This window comes from Salmo salar, chromosome ssa17, assembly GCF_905237065.1.
Source record: "Salmo salar chromosome ssa17, Ssal_v3.1, whole genome shotgun sequence".
Classification (NCBI taxonomy): domain Eukaryota; kingdom Metazoa; phylum Chordata; class Actinopteri; order Salmoniformes; family Salmonidae; genus Salmo; species Salmo salar.
The window spans coordinates 34,572,790-34,589,680 of record NC_059458.1 but is presented as its reverse complement, the minus strand read 5'-3'; the positions used below and the strand labels follow the sequence as shown (position 1 = coordinate 34,589,680).

The following is a 16,891-nucleotide window of genomic DNA, read 5'->3' as shown; positions in this document are numbered from 1 at the left end:
GATGGAAGAGGGGGTGTAGTGTGTGTACTGGGGAGAGGGGATGGAAGAGGGGGTGTAGTGTGTGTACTGGCGAGAGAGGATGGTAGAGGGGGTGTAGTGTGTGTACTGGGGAGAGGGGATGGAAGAGGGGGTGTAGTGTGTGTGTGTGTACTGGGGAGAGGAGAGGGGATGGAAGAGGGGGTGTAGTGTGTGTACTGGGGAGAGGAGAGAGGATGGAAGAGGGGGTGTAGTGTGTGTACTGAGGAGAGGAGAGGGGATGGAAGAGGGGGTGTAGTGTGTGTACTGGGGAGAGGGGATGGAAGAGGGGGTGTAGTGTGTGTACTGGGGAGAGGAGAGGGGATGGAAGAGGGGGTGTAGTGTGTGTACTGGGGAGAGGAGAGGTGTGTGTTTGTGTGTGTGTGTGTACTGGGGAGAGGAGAGGGGGTGGAAGAGGGGGTGTAGTGTGTGTACTGGGGAGAGGAGAGGAGAGGTGTGTGTGTGTACTGGGGAGAGGAGAGGGGATGGAAGAGGGGGTGTAGTGTGTGTACTGGGGAGAGGAGAGGTGTGTGTACTGGGGAGAGGAGAGGGGATGGAAGAGGGGGTGTAGTGTGTGTACTGGGGAGAGGAGAGGGGATGGAAGAGGGGGTGTATTGTGTGTACTGGGGAGAGGAGATGGGATGAAAGAGGGGGTGTAGTGTGTGTACTGGGGAGAGGAGAGGATGTAAGAGGGGGTGTAGTGTGTGTACTGGGGAGAGGAGATGGGATGAAAGAGGGGGTGTATTGTGTGTACTGGGGAGAGGAGATGGGATGAAAGAGGGGGTGTAGTGTGTGTACTGGGGAGAGGAGAGGGGATGTAAGAGGGGGTGTAGTGTGTGTACTGAGGAGAGGGGATGGAAGAGGGGGTGTAGTGTGTGTACTGGGGAGAGGAGAGGGGATGGAAGAGGGGGTGTAGTGTGTGTACTGGGGAGAGGAGAGGGGATGGAAGAGGGGGTGTAGTGTGTGTACTGGGGAGAGGAGAGGTGTGTGTGTACTAGAGAGGGAGAGGTGGAGAGTGTTAGGATTAGGTGTGTACTGGGGAGAGGTGTAGTCTTCCCTGTAGCTCAGTTGGTAGAGCATGGTGTTTGCAACGCCGGGGTTATGGGTTCGATTCCAACGGGGGGCCAGTACAAAAAAAAATATGCATGAAATGAAATGTATGCATTCACTACTGTAAGTCGCTCTGGACGAGAGCGTCTGCTAAATGACTAAAATGTAAATGTGTACTGGGGAGAGGAAGAGGGGAGAGGTGTGTGTGTGTGTGTACTGGAGAGAGGGAGAGTGGAGAGTGTTAGGATTAGGTGTGTACTGGGGAGAGGAAGAGGGGAGAGGTGTGTGTACTGGGGAGAGGAAGAGGGGAGAGGTGTGTGTACTGGGGAGAGGAAGAGGGGAGAGGTGTGTGTACTGGGGAGAGGAAGAGGGGAGAGGTGTGTGTACTGGGGAGAGGAGAGGTGGAGAGTTAGGATTAGGTGTGTACTGTGCTCTGTGGGTGTATATGAAGAACAAAGTTTGTATGTAATGTAGCAGTGTAATGTATCTGTGTTGTTGTGTTGTTCCTCTCCAGACCCCCAGGATGACAATAAGATCGGTATCGATGGGATCCAGCTGTTCTGTGATGACCTCACCCTGGACCCGGCCAGTAGGAGTGTTCTGGTGGTGGCCTGGAAGTTCCGTGCCGCCACACAGTGTGAGTTCAGCAGGAAGGAGTTCCTCGACGGCATGGCCGAGCTGGGGTGAGCTAGCTTTCTGTGATGTCATCTTTCTGCGCCACGCAGTTGTGTTCACTGTTCAGTAGGAAACATTTTTTCTAAATGTTTTGAAATGTAAAATGAAAGCAGGTGTTGTTATTGGACAACTAAACGTTTTGAAACAGAGGTCGGCAGGTATTAGCTGGACTCCAATAAGAAGGTGTGTGTGTGTGTGTGTGTGTGTGTGTGTGTGCGCTCCGTAGCTGTGACAGTCCAGAGAAGCTGAAGGCTCTGCTCCCCAGACTAGAGCAGGAAGTCAAAGACACGGCCAAGTTTAAAGACTTCTATCAGTTCACCTTCAACTTCGCCAAGAACCCTGGACAGAAGGGACTAGGTAAGAACCCTGGACAGAAGGGACTAGGTAAGAACCCTGGACAGAAGGGACTAGGTAAGAACCCTGGACAGAAGGGACTAGGTAAGCCTTCCACATGTCTTTCTGGGAAAATGCTCTGAAAGTGGAGAGGTTTTGGTAAATATTGTGTCCAGACAGAGAGGTTTAGTCAAACCCTGGTTGGTCCAGTACTGTGTTTGAGGAGAAGGTCTTTCACCCTGGTGTAGTTTTCATAACCCTGGTGTAGTTTTCATAACCCTGGTGTAGTTTCCTAACCCTGGTGTAGTTTCCTAACCCTGGTGTAGTTGTCCTAACCCTGGTGTAGTTTCCTAACCCTGGTGTAGTTTTCCTAACCCTGGTGTAGTTGTCCTAACCCTGGTGTAGTTTCCTAACCCTGGTGTAGTTGTCCTAACCCTGGTGTAGTTGTCCTAACCCTGGTGTAGTTTCCTAACCCTGGTGTAGTTGTCCTAACCCTGGTGTAGTTGTCCTAACCCTGGTGTAGTTGTCCTAACCCTGGTGTAGTTTTCCTAACCCTGGTGTAGTTTTCCTAACCCTGGTGTAGTTGTCCTAACCCTGGTGTAGTTTCCTAACCCTGGTGTAGTTTTCATAACCCTGGTGTAGTTTTCATAACCCTGGTGTAGTTTTCCTAACCCTGGTGTAGTTTTCATAACCCTGGTGTAGTTGTCCTAACCCTGGTGTAGTTTTCATAACCCTGGTGTAGTTGTCCTAACCCTGGTGTAGTTTCCTAACCCTGGTGTAGTTGTCCTAACCCTGGTGTAGTTGTCCTAACCCTGGTGTAGTTTCCTAACCCTGGTGTAGTTGTCCTAACCCTGGTGTAGTTTTCCTAACCCTGGTGTAGTTTTCCTAACCCTGGTGTAGTTTTCCTAACCCTGGTGTAGTTTTCCTAACCCTGGTGTAGTTTTCCTAACCCTGGTGTAGTTGTCCTAACCCTGGTGTAGTTTCCTAACCCTGGTGTAGTTGTCCTAACCCTGGTGTAGTTGTCCTAACCCTGGTGTAGTTGTCCTAACCCTGGTGTAGTTGTCCTAACCCTGGTGTAGTTGTCCTAACCCTGGTGTAGTTGTCCTAACCCTGGTGTAGTTGTCCTAACCCTGGTGTAGTTGTCCTTACCCTGGTGTAGTTTCCTAACCCTGGTGTAGTTTCCTAACCCTGGTGTAGTTGTCCTAACCCTGGTGTAGTTGTCCTAACCCTGGTGTAGTTTTCCTAACCCTGGTGTAGTTGTCCTAACCCTGGTGTAGTTGTCCTAACCCTGGTGTAGTTGTCCTAACCCTGGTGTAGTTGTCCTAACCCTGGTGTAGTTGTCCTAACCCTGGTGTAGTTGTCCTAACCCTGGTGTAGTTGTCCTAACCCTGGTGTAGTTGTCCTAACCCTGGTGTAGTTGTCCTAACCCCGGTGTAGTTTTCCTAACCCTGGTGTAGTTTTCCTAACCCTGGTGTAGTTGTCCTAACCCTGGTGTAGTTGTCCTAACCCTGGTGTAGTTGTCCTAACCCTGGTGTAGTTGTCCTAACCCCGGTGTAGTTGTCCTAACCCTGGTGTAGTTGTCCTAACCCCGGTGTAGTTTTCCTAACCCCGGTGTAGTTTTCCTAACCCCGGTGTAGTTTTCCTAACCCTGGTGTAGTTTTCCTCCTGGGGAACATTGGTAGATAACTATAGTGGTTTAGCATCAGCCTTGTGATGTAGTTCTGTCTCAGTCAGTACCAGCCAGGCAGCAAACAGGAAGAACGGCTTTTAGATGGAAAACAATGAATTATCCTATCAGGTAAGTAAAGAGCTTCCCCTTCACAACACTGGCTCTAGTTTAACTACCGTAATTTCCGGACTATTAAGTGCACCTGAATATAAGCTGCACCCACTGAATTTAAAAAATATATATTATTTTGAACATAAATAAGCCGCACATGTCTATAAGCCGCAGGTGCCTACCGGTACATTGAAACAAATGAACTTTACACAGGCTTTAACGAAACACGGCTTGTAACAAAAATAAATAGGCTTTAACGAAACACGGCTTGTAACAAAAATAAATAGGCTTTAACGAAACACGGCTTGTAACAAAAATAAATATGCTTTAACGAAACACGGCTTGTAACAAAAATAAATAGGCTTTAACGAAACACGGCTTGTAACAAAAATAAATAGGCTTTAACGAAACACGGCTTGTAACAAAAATAAATAGGCTTTAACGAAACACGGCTTGTAACAAAAATAAATAGGCTTTAACGAAACACGGCTTGTAACAAAAATAAATAGGCTTTAACGAAACACGGCTTGTAACAAAAAATAAAAAATTAGCAGTAAGCTTTAGTTGTCTTTTTGCACTGAGTCAGTTCCTCACGCTGCTGTTTCCAACGTTTTATCATCGACTCATTAAGACCAAGCTCCCGTGCAGCAGCTCTATTTCCTTTTCCAACAGCCAGATCAATCGCCTTCAACTTGAAAGCTGCATCATATGCATTTCTCCTTGTCTTTGCCATGATGAGGGTGACAAAATGACTACCGTAATCAGAATGATGGGAAGTTTGAGAGCGCTCGATTTAATCTAAACAGTAAACAAAACAGTTGTTTGACCTTAACCTGTTCGGCAATTTCATTGGTCTAATGAAAGCTTCATGCTGCCAAAAAACTGAGCACGTCACAGAATGTGTTTTTATATTTTTTTGAAAAAAAAAATTGAAAGCAGGAAAAATCCATATATTAGCCGCGTCATTGTTTAAGCCGCGAGGTTCAAAGCTGGGAAAAAAGTTGCGGCTTATAGTCCGGAATGTACGGTACTGCTGCTCTATGAGCCATGCTGAGGAGAGGGCCTTGAGTCTGATAGGTAGTCTACTGTTACTGTGTAATAACAGCTTTACACATAGATCACCTATCAAGCTACACAGACACCAGGGTGGGTCCCAAATAGAGCTCCATTCCCTGTATAGTCACTACTTCTGACCAGAGCCCTATGGGCGCACTAGTGCACTATTTAGGGAACTGGGTGCCATTTGAGATGCTACCCAGGGGATTCCCTGGATGATGAGATGAGATGAGATGCTACCCAGGGGATTCCCTGGATGATGAGATGAGATTCTACCCAGGGGATTCCCTGGATGATGAGATGAGATGCTACCCAGGGGATTCCCTGGATGATGAGATGAGATGCTACCCAGGGGATTCCCTGGATGATGAGATGAGATGCTACCCAGGGGATTCCCTGGATGATGAGATGAGATGCTACCCAGGGGATTCCCTGGATGATGAGATGAGATGCTACCCAGGGGATTCCCTGGATGATGAGATGAGATGCTACCCAGGGGATTCCCTGGATGATGAGATGAGATGCTACCCAGGGGATTCCCTGGATGATGAGATGAGATGCTACCCAGGGGATTCCCTGGATGGGACAACTTTGTTCTGGTTGTTGTTTCTGCTGGTCTGTGTTGTTATGACGACCCAGCTAAGTTCCTGGAACAACAGTAGGCCCCATTGTCAAAACTCATCTGACTGTAATGTCTCTCTCTCTGTAACTCTCTGTCAGACACTGTAATGTCACTAGGGCTGTAACTCTCTGTCAGACACTGTAATGTCTCTCTCTCTGTAACTCTCTGTCAGACACTGTAATGTCACTAGGGCTGTAACTCTCTGTCAGACACTGTAATGTCACTAGGACTGTAACTCTGTCGGACACTGTAATGTCTCTCTCTCTGTAACTCTCTGTCAGACACTGTAATGTCACTAGGGCTGAGATGGGTAGCATCTCATCTCATCATCCAGGGAATCCCCTGGGTAGAATCTCATCTCATCATCCAGGGAATCCCCTGGGTAGCATCTCATCTCATCTCATCATCCAGGGAATCCCCTGGGTAGCATCTCAAATGGCACCCAGTTCCCTAAATAGTGCACTAGTGCGCCCATAGGGCTCTGGTCAGAAGTAGTGACTATACAGGGAATGGAGCTCTATTTGGGACCCACCCTGGTGTCTGTGTAGCTTGATAGGTGATCTATGTGTAAAGCTGTTATTACACAGTAACAGTAGACTACCTATCAGACTCAAGGCCCTCTCCTCAGCATGGCTCATAGAGCAGCAGTACCGTACATTCCGGACTATAAGCCGCAACTTTTTTCCCAGCTTTGAACCTCGCGGCTTAAACAATGACGCGGCTAATATATGGATTTTTCCTGCTTTCAATTTTTTTTTCCAAAAAAATATAAAAACACATTCTGTGACGTGCTCAGTTTTTTGGCAGCATGAAGCTTTCATTAGACCAATGAAATTGCCGAACAGGTTAAGGTCAAACAACTGTTTTGTTTACTGTTTAGATTAAATCGAGCGCTCTCAAACTTCCCATCATTCTGATTACGGTAGTCATTTTGTCACCCTCATCATGGCAAAGACAAGGAGAAATGCATATGATGCAGCTTTCAAGTTGAAGGCGATTGATCTGGCTGTTGGAAAAGGAAATAGAGCTGCTGCACGGGAGCTTGGTCTTTGTCAGACACTGTAATGTCACTAGGACTGTAACTCTCTGTCGGACACTGTAATGTCACTAGGGCTGTAACTCTCTGTCAGACACTGTAATGTCACTAGGACTGTAACTCTCTGTCAGACACTGTAATGTCACTAGGGCTGTAACTCTCTGTCACACTGTAATGTCACTAGGGCTGTAACTCTCTGTCAGACACTGTAATGTCACCAGGGCTGTGATGATACCAGTATCGCAGTACATTTTCCATGGCTAAAATGAAAGCAGGAAGCAGACAAGTCTCTGGTCCTTTAATAACCTGCTGTGTGTTAGACATAGTGTTCTATAGCTGGGTAATAAATACATGAGACTGGATGACAACATAAAGTTTGATTAATAACCTGCTGTGTGTTAGACATAGTGTTCTATAGCTGGGTAATAAATACATGAGACTGGATGACAACATAAAGTTTGATTAATAACCTGCTGTGTGTTAGACATAGTGTTCTATAGCTGGGTAATAAATACATGAGACTGGATGACAACATAAAGTTTGATTAATAACCTGCTGTGTGTTAGACATAGTGTTCTATAGCTGGGTAATAAATACATGAGACTGGATGACAACATAAAGTTTGATTAATAACCTGCTGTGTGTTAGACATAGTGTTCTATAGCTGGGTAATAAATACATGAGACTGGATGACAACATAAAGTTTGATTAATAACCTGCTGTGTGTTAGACATAGTGTTCTATAGCTGGGTAATAAATACATGAGACTGGATGACAACATAAAGTTTGATTAATAACCTGCTGTGTGTTAGACATAGTGTTCTATAGCTGGGTAATAAATACATGAGACTGGATGACAACATAAAGTTTGATTAATAACCTGCTGTGTGTTAGACATAGTGTTCTATAGCTGGGTAATAAATACATGAGACTGGATGACAACATAAAGTTTGATTAATAACCTGCTGTGTGTTAGACATAGTGTTCTATAGCTGGGTAATAAATACATGAGACTGGATGACAACATAAAGTTTGATTAATAACCTGCTGTGTGTTAGACATAGTGTTCTATAGCTGGGTAATAAATACATGAGACTGGATGACAACATAAAGTTTGATTAATAACCTGCTGTGTGTTAGACATAGTGTTCTATAGCTGGGTAATAAATACATGAGACTGGATGACAACATAAAGTTTGATTAATAACCTGCTGTGTGTTAGACATAGTGTTCTATAGCTGGGTAATAAATACATGAGACTGGATGACAACATAAAGTTTGATTAATAACCTGCTGTGTGTTAGACATAGTGTTCTATAGCTGGGTAATAAATACATGAGACTGGATGACAACATAAAGTTTGATTAATAACCTGCTGTGTGTTAGACATAGTGTTCTATAGCTGGGTAATAAATACATGAGACTGGATGACAACATAAAGTTTGATTAATAACCTGCTGTGTGTTAGACATAGTGTTCTATAGCTGGGTAATAAATACATGAGACTGGATGACAACATAAAGTTTGATTAATAACCTGCTGTGTGTTAGACATAGTGTTCTATAGCTGGGTAATAAATACATGAGACTGGATGACAACATAAAGTTTGATTAATAACCTGCTGTGTGTTAGACATAGTGTTCTATAGCTGGGTAATAAATACATGAGACTGGATGACAACATAAAGTTTGATTAATAACCTGCTGTGTGTTAGACATAGTGTTCTATAGCTGGGTAATAAATACATGAGACTGGATGACAACATAAAGTTTGATTCCAACATTAGGGCTGTTTTCCTAAACAAGTTAAATCCTCTTCGTGTTGGTTTTCTTGCGACGATACTAACGACTATGGTGATACTGGTATTGTCCCTAAATGCCACCTCCTCTCTCTCTTTATCTCTGTCGCTCTCTCTCTCTATCTCTGTCGCTCTCTCTCTCTTTATCTCTGTCGCTCTCTCTCTCTTTATCTCTGTCGCTCTCTCTTTATCTCTGTCGCTCTCTATCTCTGTCGCTCTCTATCTCTGTCGCTCTCTCTTTATCTCTGTCGCTCTCTCTCTCTTTATCTCTGTCGCTCTCTCTCTCTTTATCTCTGTCGCTCTCTCTCTCTTTATCTCTGTCGCTCTCTCTCTCTTTATCTCTGTCGCTCTCTCTCTTTATCTCTGTCGCTCTCTCTCTTTATCTCTGTCGCTCTCTCTCTCTATCTCTGTCGCTCTCTCTTTATCTCTGTCGCTCTCTCTCTCTTTATCTCTGTCGCTCTCTCTCTCTCTTTATCTCTGTCGCTCTCTCTCTCTCTCTTTATCTCTGTCGCTCTCTCTCTTTATCTCTGTCGCTCTCTCTCTCTTTATCTCAGTCGCTCTCTCTCTCTTTATCTGTCGCTCTCTCTCTCTTTATCTCAGTCGCTCTCTCTCTCTTTATCTCAGTCGCTCTCTCTCTCTATCTCTGTCGCTCTCTCTCTCTATCTCTGTCGCTCTCTCTTTATCTCTGTCGCTCTCTCTCTTTATCTCTGTCGCTCTCTCTCTTTATCTCTGTCGCTCTCTCTCTCTTTATCTCTGTCGCTCTCTCTCTTTATCTCTGTCGCTCTCTCTCTCTTTATCTCTGTCGCTCTCTCTCTCTTTATCTCTGTCGCTCTCTCTCTTTATCTCTGTCGCGCTCTCTCTCTTTATCTCTGTCGCTCTCTCTCTTTATCTCTGTCGCTCTCTATCTCTGTCGCCTTCTCTCTTTATCTCTGTCGCTCTCTCTCTCTTTATCTCTGTCGCTCTCTCTCTCTTTATCTCTGTCGCTCTCTTTCTCAGTCGCTCTCTCTCTCTTTCTCAGTCGCTCTCTCTCAGTCGCTCTTTCTCAGTCGCTCTCTCTCTCTTTCTCAGTCGCTCTTTCTCAGTCGCTCTCTCTCTCTTTCTCAGTCGCTCTCTCTCTCTTTATCTCTGTCGCTCTCTCTCTCTTTATCTCTGTCGCTCTCTCTCTCTTTATCTCTGTCGCTCTCTCTCTCTTTATCTCTGTCGCTCTCTCTCTTTATCTCTGTCGCTCTCTCTCTTTATCTCTGTCGCTCTCTCTCTCTTTATCTCTGTCGCTCTCTTTCTCTGTCGCTCTCTTTCTCTGTCGCTCTCTTTCTCTGTCGCTCTCTTTCTCTGTCGCTCTCTCTCTCTTTATCTCTGTCGCTCTCTCTCTCTTTATCTCTGTCGCTCTCTCTCTCTTTATCTCTGTCGCTCTCTCTCTCTGTCGCTCTCTCTTTCTCTGTCGCTCTCTCTTTCTCTGTCGCTCTCTCTTTCTCTGTCGCTCTCTCTTTCTCTGTCGCTCTCTCTCTCTCTTTATCTCTGTCGCTCTCTCTCTTTATCTCTGTCGCTCTCTCTCTCTTTATCTCTGTCGCTCTCTCTCTTTATCTCTGTCGCTCTCTCTCTTTATCTCTGTCGCTCTCTCTCTTTATCTCTGTCGCTCTCTCTCTTTATCTCTGTCGCTCTCTCTCTCTATCTCTGTCGCTCTCTCTTTATCTCTGTCGCTCTCTCTCTCTTTATCTCTGTCGCTCTCTCTCTCTCTTTATCTCTGTCGCTCTCTCTCTCTCTCTTTATCTCTGTCGCTCTCTCTCTTTATCTCTGTCGCTCTCTCTCTCTTTATCTCAGTCGCTCTCTCTCTCTTTATCTCAGTCGCTCTCTCTCTCTTTATCTCAGTCGCTCTCTCTCTCTTTATCTCAGTCGCTCTCTCTCTCTTTATCTCAGTCGCTCTCTCTCTCTCTATCTCTGTCGCTCTCTCTTTATCTCTGTCGCTCTCTCTCTTTATCTCTGTCGCTCTCTCTCTTTATCTCTGTCGCTCTCTCTCTTTATCTCTGTCGCTCTCTCTCTCTTTATCTCTGTCGCTCTCTCTCTTTATCTCTGTCGCTCTCTCTCTCTTTATCTCTGTCGCGCTCTCTCTCTTTATCTCTGTCGCGCTCTCTCTCTTTATCTCTGTCGCTCTCTATCTCTGTCGCTCTCTCTCTCTTTATCTCTGTCGCTCTCTCTCTCTTTATCTCTGTCGCTCTCTCTCTCTTTATCTCTGTCGCTCTCTTTCTCAGTCGCTCTCTCTCTCTTTCTCAGTCGCTCTCTCTCAGTCGCTCTTTCTCAGTCGCTCTCTCTCTCTTTCTCAGTCGCTCTTTCTCAGTCGCTCTCTCTCTCTTTCTCAGTCGCTCTCTCTCTCTTTATCTCTGTCGCTCTCTCTCTCTTTATCTCTGTCGCTCTCTCTCTCTTTATCTCTTTCGCTCTCTCTCTTTATCTCTGTCGCTCTCTCTCTTTATCTCTGTCGCTCTCTCTCTCTTTATCTCTGTCGCTCTCTTTCTCTGTCGCTCTCTTTCTCTGTCGCTCTCTTTCTCTGTCGCTCTCTTTCTCTGTCGCTCTCTTTCTCTGTCTCTCTCTTTATCTCTGTCGCTCTCTCTCTCTTTATCTCTGTCGCTCTCTCTCTCTTTATCTCTGTCGCTCTCTCTCTCTGTCGCTCTCTCTTTCTCTGTCGCTCTCTCTTTCTCTGTCGCTCTCTCTTTCTCTGTCGCTCTCTCTCTCTCTTTATCTCTGTCGCTCTCTCTCTTTATCTCTGTCGCTCTCTCTCTCTTTATCTCTGTCGCTCTCTCTCTTTCTCTGTCGCTCTCTCTCTCTTTCTCTGTCGCTCTCTCTCTCTTTACCTCTGTCGCTCTCTCTCTCTTTACCTCTGTCGCTCTCTCTCTCTTTACCTCTGTCGCTCTCTCTCTCTTTACCTCTGTCGCTCTCTCTCTCTTTATCTCTGTCGCTCTCTCTCTCTTTATCTCTGTCGCTCTCTCTCTCTTTATCTCTGTCGCTCTCTCTCTCTTTATCTCTGTCGCTCTCACTTTATCTCTGTCGCTCTCTCTCTTTCTCTGTCGCTCTCTCTCTTTACCTCTGTCGCTCTCTCTCTCTTTACCTCTGTCGCTCTCTCTCTCTTTACCTCTGTCGCTCTCTCTCTCTCTTTACCTCTGTCGCTCTCTCTCTCTCTTTACCTCTGTCGCTCTCTCTCTCTTTATCTCTGTCGCTCTCTCTCTCTTTATCTCTGTCGCTCTCTCTCTCTTTATCTCTGTCGCTCTCTCTCTCTTTATCTCTGTCGCTCTCTCTCTTATCTCTGTCGCTCTCTCTCTTTCTCTGTCGCTCTCTCTCTTTCTCTGTCGCTCTCTCTCTTTCTCTGTCGCTCTCTCTCTCTTTATCTCTGTCGCTCTCTCTCTCTTTATCTCTGTCGCTCTCTCTCTTTCTCTGTCGCTCTCTCTCTTTCTCTGTCGCTCTCTCTCTTTACCTGTCGCTCTCTCTCTCTTTACCTCTGTCGCTCTTTCTCTCTCTTTATCTCAGTCGCTCTCTCTCTCTTTCTGTCGCTCTCTCTCTCTTTCTCTGTCGCTCTCTCTCTCTTTCTCTGTCGCTCTCTTTCTCTGTCGCTCTCTTTATCTCTGTCGCTCTCTCTCTTTCTCTGTCGCTCTCTCTCTTTCTCTGTCGCTCTCTCTCTCTCTGTCGCTCTCTCTCTCTTTATCTCTGTCGCTCGCTCTCTCTCTCTCTGTCGCTCTCTCTCTCTCTTTATCTCTGTCGCTCTCTCTCTTATCTCTCTCTCTTTCTGTCGCTCTCTCTCTTTCTCTGTCGCTCTCTCTCTCTTTCTCTGTCGCTCTCTCTCTCTCTTTATCTCTGTCGCTCTCTCTCTTATCTCTCTCTCTTTCTGTCGCTCTCTCTCTCTTTCTCTGTCGCTCTCTCTTTCTCTGTCGCTCTCTCTCTCTCTCTATCTCTGTCGCTCTCTCTCTCTTTCTCTGTCGCTCTCTCTCTTTCTCTGTCGCTCTCTCTCTTTCTCTGTCGCTCTCTCTCTTTCTCTGTCGCTCTCTCTCTTTCTGTCGCTCTCTCTCTCTCTTTACCTCTGTCGCTCTCTCTCTCTCTTTATCTCTGTCGCTCTCTCTCTCTCTTTATCTCTGTCGCTCTCTCTCTCTCTTTATCTCTGTCGCTCTCTCTTTATCTCTGTCGCTCTCTCTCTATCTCTTTCTCTGTCGCTCTCTTTCTCTGTCGCTCTCTTTCTGTCGCTCTCTTTCTCTGTCGCTCTCTTTCTCTGTCGCTCTCTCTCTCTTTATCTCTGTCGCTCTCTCTCTCTTTATCTCTGTCGCTCTTTCTCTGTCGCTCTCTCTCTCGTTCTCTGTCGCTCTCTCTCTCTTTACCTCTGTCGCTCTCTCTCTCTCTTTATCTCTGTCGCTCTCTCTCTCTTTATCTCTGTCGCTCTCAGTCACACACTAACTCCAAGGTCAACAGTTATGTTATCAAACTATTCCGACTCCATAGAAACAGAAAAACATAACACCCTCCCGAGTGGTGCAGCTTTCCAAGGCACTGCTGAGGCGTCACTACAGATCCTGGTTCGATCCCAGGCTGTGTCGCAGCCGGCCGCGACAGGGAGACTCATGAGGCAGCGTCGTCCGGGTTAGGGGAGGGTTTGGCCGGCCCGGGATGTCCATTTCCCATCGCGCTCTAATGACTCCTGTGGCGGGCCGGGCGCAGTCTTGTCTCATCGCTGCAACTCCCGTACGGACTCAGGAGAGGTGAAGGTGAGTCCTCTGAAACACAACCCAACCAAGCTGCACTGCTTCTTGACACAACGCCACTTAACCCGGAAGCCAGCCGCACCAATGTGTCGGAGGAAACACCGTACACCTGGCGACCTGGTCAGCATGTACTGCGCCCGGCCCACCACAGGAGTCGCTAGAGCATGATGGGACAAGAACATCCCTGCCGGTCAAACCCTCCCCTAACCTGGATGATGCTGGCCCAATTGTGCACCGCCCCATGAGTCTCCCAGTCGCGGCCGGCTGCAACCGAGCCTGGACTCAACCCAGAATCTCTAGCCTGAGACCACTGCACCGCCCTAATGATGTTTAACCTCCCTGTCACCCCTCTACTCTCTGTATCAGACCTGTAGTCTGTAGTCTACTGATGGTGTTACTAACCCCTCTACTCTCTGTATCAGACCTGTAGTCTGTAGACTACTGATGGTGTTACTAACCCCTCTTCTCTCTGTATCAGACCTGGAGATGACTGTAGTCTACTGATGGTGTTACTAACCCCTCTACTCTCTGTATCAGACCTGTAGTCTGTAGTCTACTGATGGTGTTACTAACCCCTCTACTCTCTGTATCAGACCTGGAGATGACTGTAGTCTACTGATGGTGTTACTAACCCCTCTACTCTCTGTATCAGACCTGTAGTCTGTAGACTACTGATGGTGTTACTAACCCCTCTACTCTCTCTATCAGACCTGTAGTCTGTAGACTACTGATGGTGTTACTAACCCCTCTACTCTCTCTATCAGACCTGGAGATGACTGTAGACTACTGATGGTGTTACTAACCCCTCTACTCTCTGTATCAGACCTGTAGTCTGTAGACTACTGATGGTGTTACTAACCCCTCTTCTCTCTGTATCAGACCTGTAGTCTGTAGACTACTGATGGTGTTACTAACCCCTCTACTCTCTGTATCAGACCTGTAGTCTGTAGTCTACTGATGGTGTTACTAACCCCTCTACTCTCTGTATCAGACCTGTAGTCTGTAGTCTACTGATGGTGTTACTAACCCCTCTTCTCTCTGTATCAGACCTGTAGTCTGTAGACTACTGATGGTGTTACTAACCCCTCTACTCTCTGTATCAGACCTGGAGATGACTGTAGTCTACTGATGGTGTTACTAACCCCTCTTCTCTCTGTATCAGACCTGTAGTCTGTAGACTACTGATGGTGTTACTAACCCCTCTACTCTCTGTATCAGACCTGGAGATGACTGTAGTCTACTGATGGTGTTACTAACCCCTCTACTCTCTGTATCAGACCTGGAGATGACTGTAGACTACTGATGGTGTTACTAACCCCTCTTCTCTCTCTATCAGACCTGGAGATGGCTGTAGCCTACTGGAACCTGGTTCTAACAGGTCGATTCAAGTTCCTGGACCTCTGGAACAGGTTTCTATTGGTGAGTGGAGTGGATGCCAGTCTGTATTAATGGCTGTTCCCTAAATAATGTACTACTCTGGACAGAGTCTAGGGGTTTCCTCCATGTATCCATAGTCTCTGGTGATGTCATCTGTCTGTGTGATTAATGCAGGAGCATCATAATCTCTGATGTCATCTATCTGTGTGATTAATGCAGGAGCATCATAATCTCTGATGTCATCTATCTGTGTGATTAATGCAGGAGCATCATAATCTCTGATGTCATCTATCTGTGTGATTAATGCAGGAGCATCATAATCTCTGATGTCATCTATCTGTGTGATTAATGCAGGAGCATCATAATCTCTGATGTCATCTATCTGTGTGATTAATGCAGGAGCATCATAATCTCTGATGTCATCTATCTGTGTGATTAATGCAGGAGCATCATAATCTCTGATGTCATCTATCTGTGTGATTAATGCAGGAGCATCATAATCTCTGATGTCATCTATCTGTGTGATTAATGCAGGAGCATCATAATCTCTGATGTCATCTATCTGTGTGATTAATGCAGGAGCATCATAATCTCTGATGTCATCTGTCTGTGTGATTAATGCAGGAGCATCATAATCTCTGATGTCATCTATCTGTGTGATTAATGCAGGAGCATCATAATCTCTGATGTCATCTATCTGTGTGATTAATGCAGGAGCATCATAAGCGGTCGATCCCCAAAGACACGTGGAACCTGCTACTGGACTTTGGTAACATGATCGCAGACGACATGTCCAACTACGACGAGGAAGGTGAGATATAACCACCTATTAAGGATGGGTCCCAAATGGCACCTTTTCCTGTGCTCTACTTTTGACCAGGCGCCATAGTGCACTAGATATGGATTAGGGTGCCATTTGAAACGCAGCCAAATATTTCTGTAGGACCAATAAAACATACACCCTGCCCACCCTGACCTCAGATCCAGGATTCCTCTACCCCCATATCCATAACCACTAGGCGTATAACTAAGATCTGACCTGGAGTCAGCAGTTAGGGATTGGGACTTCTACCATACAGTGCAATCACTATCAAAACATTTCTGCCAATCACTAACTATGCAGCTAATCATGTGACCCTTTTCTGTCCACTCAGGAGCTTGGCCCGTCCTCATAGACGATTTTGTGGAATTTGCCCGGCCAATCGTGACAGGGGGCAAGCGTAAAACCATATAGGTCATACCCAGTTCCCAGCAGGGGCTGAGGATTTTATACACACCAGCCAAAAAGAGACTTCTACAAGACTGTCCAAGTTTGTGAGACTGAGCTGCCAATCAGGGGCTGGGGAGCGACATGACAGCCAATCGGAGAGAAGGAAAACAACAACAGGAAGAGGAAGTTATCTTTTTCTTTGTTTTGGGACTGAGTCACTCCGGGAGGCGGGCTGTCAGCAGGGGGTGGGATTGTCGCGGAGCTATGAGCTCTGCTCCCATTGGCTGGCTGGATCAAACTGATCGGCCAGCGACTACAGTACCATACACCAGCCACCATCAGATCAGTGGGTGTGTCTATAGATTCTAGAACTGGTGCTCTGGTCCCACCCCCCCACCCGGCCCCGCCCCCTCCTTACTAAAGAACGACCAGGGAGAGCAAACAGAACGGCAGAGAGGGATGGCCGGTTTGCTCTCTGCAGCAGACCGACAGAAGGGTGTGATATTTGATCCAGTGGAGGCTGCTGAGGGGAGGACGGCTCATAATAATGTCTGGAATGGAGCGAATGGAATGGAAACCATGTGTTTGTATTTGATACCATTCCACTGATTCAGATCCAGTCATTACCACGAGCCCGTCCTCCCCTATTAAGGTGCCACCAGCCTCCTGTGGTCTGATCCCACAGTAGTTAGACGTGTCCTCTCTGCCGGCCCACGATGGATGAACTAGGAGCTTGGAGGTTCTGCATGTTGAGCGTTAAGCGGCTGCGTGGACGGAAGAACAACAACAACTTTTTTATTATTATCATTGAGTTTCTTCTCATCGAATCAGAGGTGAGGGATGTGGTCGTCATCCAATCCAACGCCAGTGTAATGTTCTGCTTCCATTTCAATCTAACGTGTAAAAGTTGGGTCAGTTTTGTTGTTAATATGTGAGGTTCAGGGTCTGTATCCACAAAGCGTTTGAGAGCAGGAGTGCTGATCTGGGATCAGTTTGGCCTTTTAGATAATAATGAATACCAGAGAGGACCAGATCCTAGTGCTGATCTGGGATCAGTTTGGCCTTTTAGATAATAATGAATACCAGAGAGGACCAGATCCTAGTGCTGATCTGGGATCAGTTTGGCCTTTTAGATAATAATGAATACTAGAGAGGACCAGATCCTAGTGCTGATCTGGGATCAGTTTAGCCTTTTAGATAATTAAG

At 46.4% G+C, this 16,891-nt stretch overlaps 1 protein-coding gene across 3 annotated transcripts in view; it reads left to right on the top strand.

Moving 5' to 3' along the window:
- LOC106595652 (DCN1-like protein 2) overlaps positions 1-16,891 on the top strand; it is a 19,497-nt gene extending 2,606 nt beyond the window's left edge. For 2 of the 3 annotated variants that reach the window (XM_045699579.1, XM_045699580.1), the window contains exons 3-7: positions 1,580-1,748; positions 1,967-2,097; positions 14,435-14,517; positions 15,190-15,286; positions 15,630-16,887. In XM_045699579.1, the coding sequence (XP_045555535.1) occupies positions 1,580-1,748; positions 1,967-2,097; positions 14,435-14,517; positions 15,190-15,286; positions 15,630-15,709 (560 nt within the window). In that variant the 3' untranslated portion in view covers positions 15,710-16,887. Of the gene's footprint in view, positions 1-1,579; positions 1,749-1,966; positions 2,098-14,434; positions 14,518-15,189; positions 15,287-15,629 lie in introns of all 3 variants that reach the window. The other variant, XM_045699578.1, reaches the window with a different exon arrangement.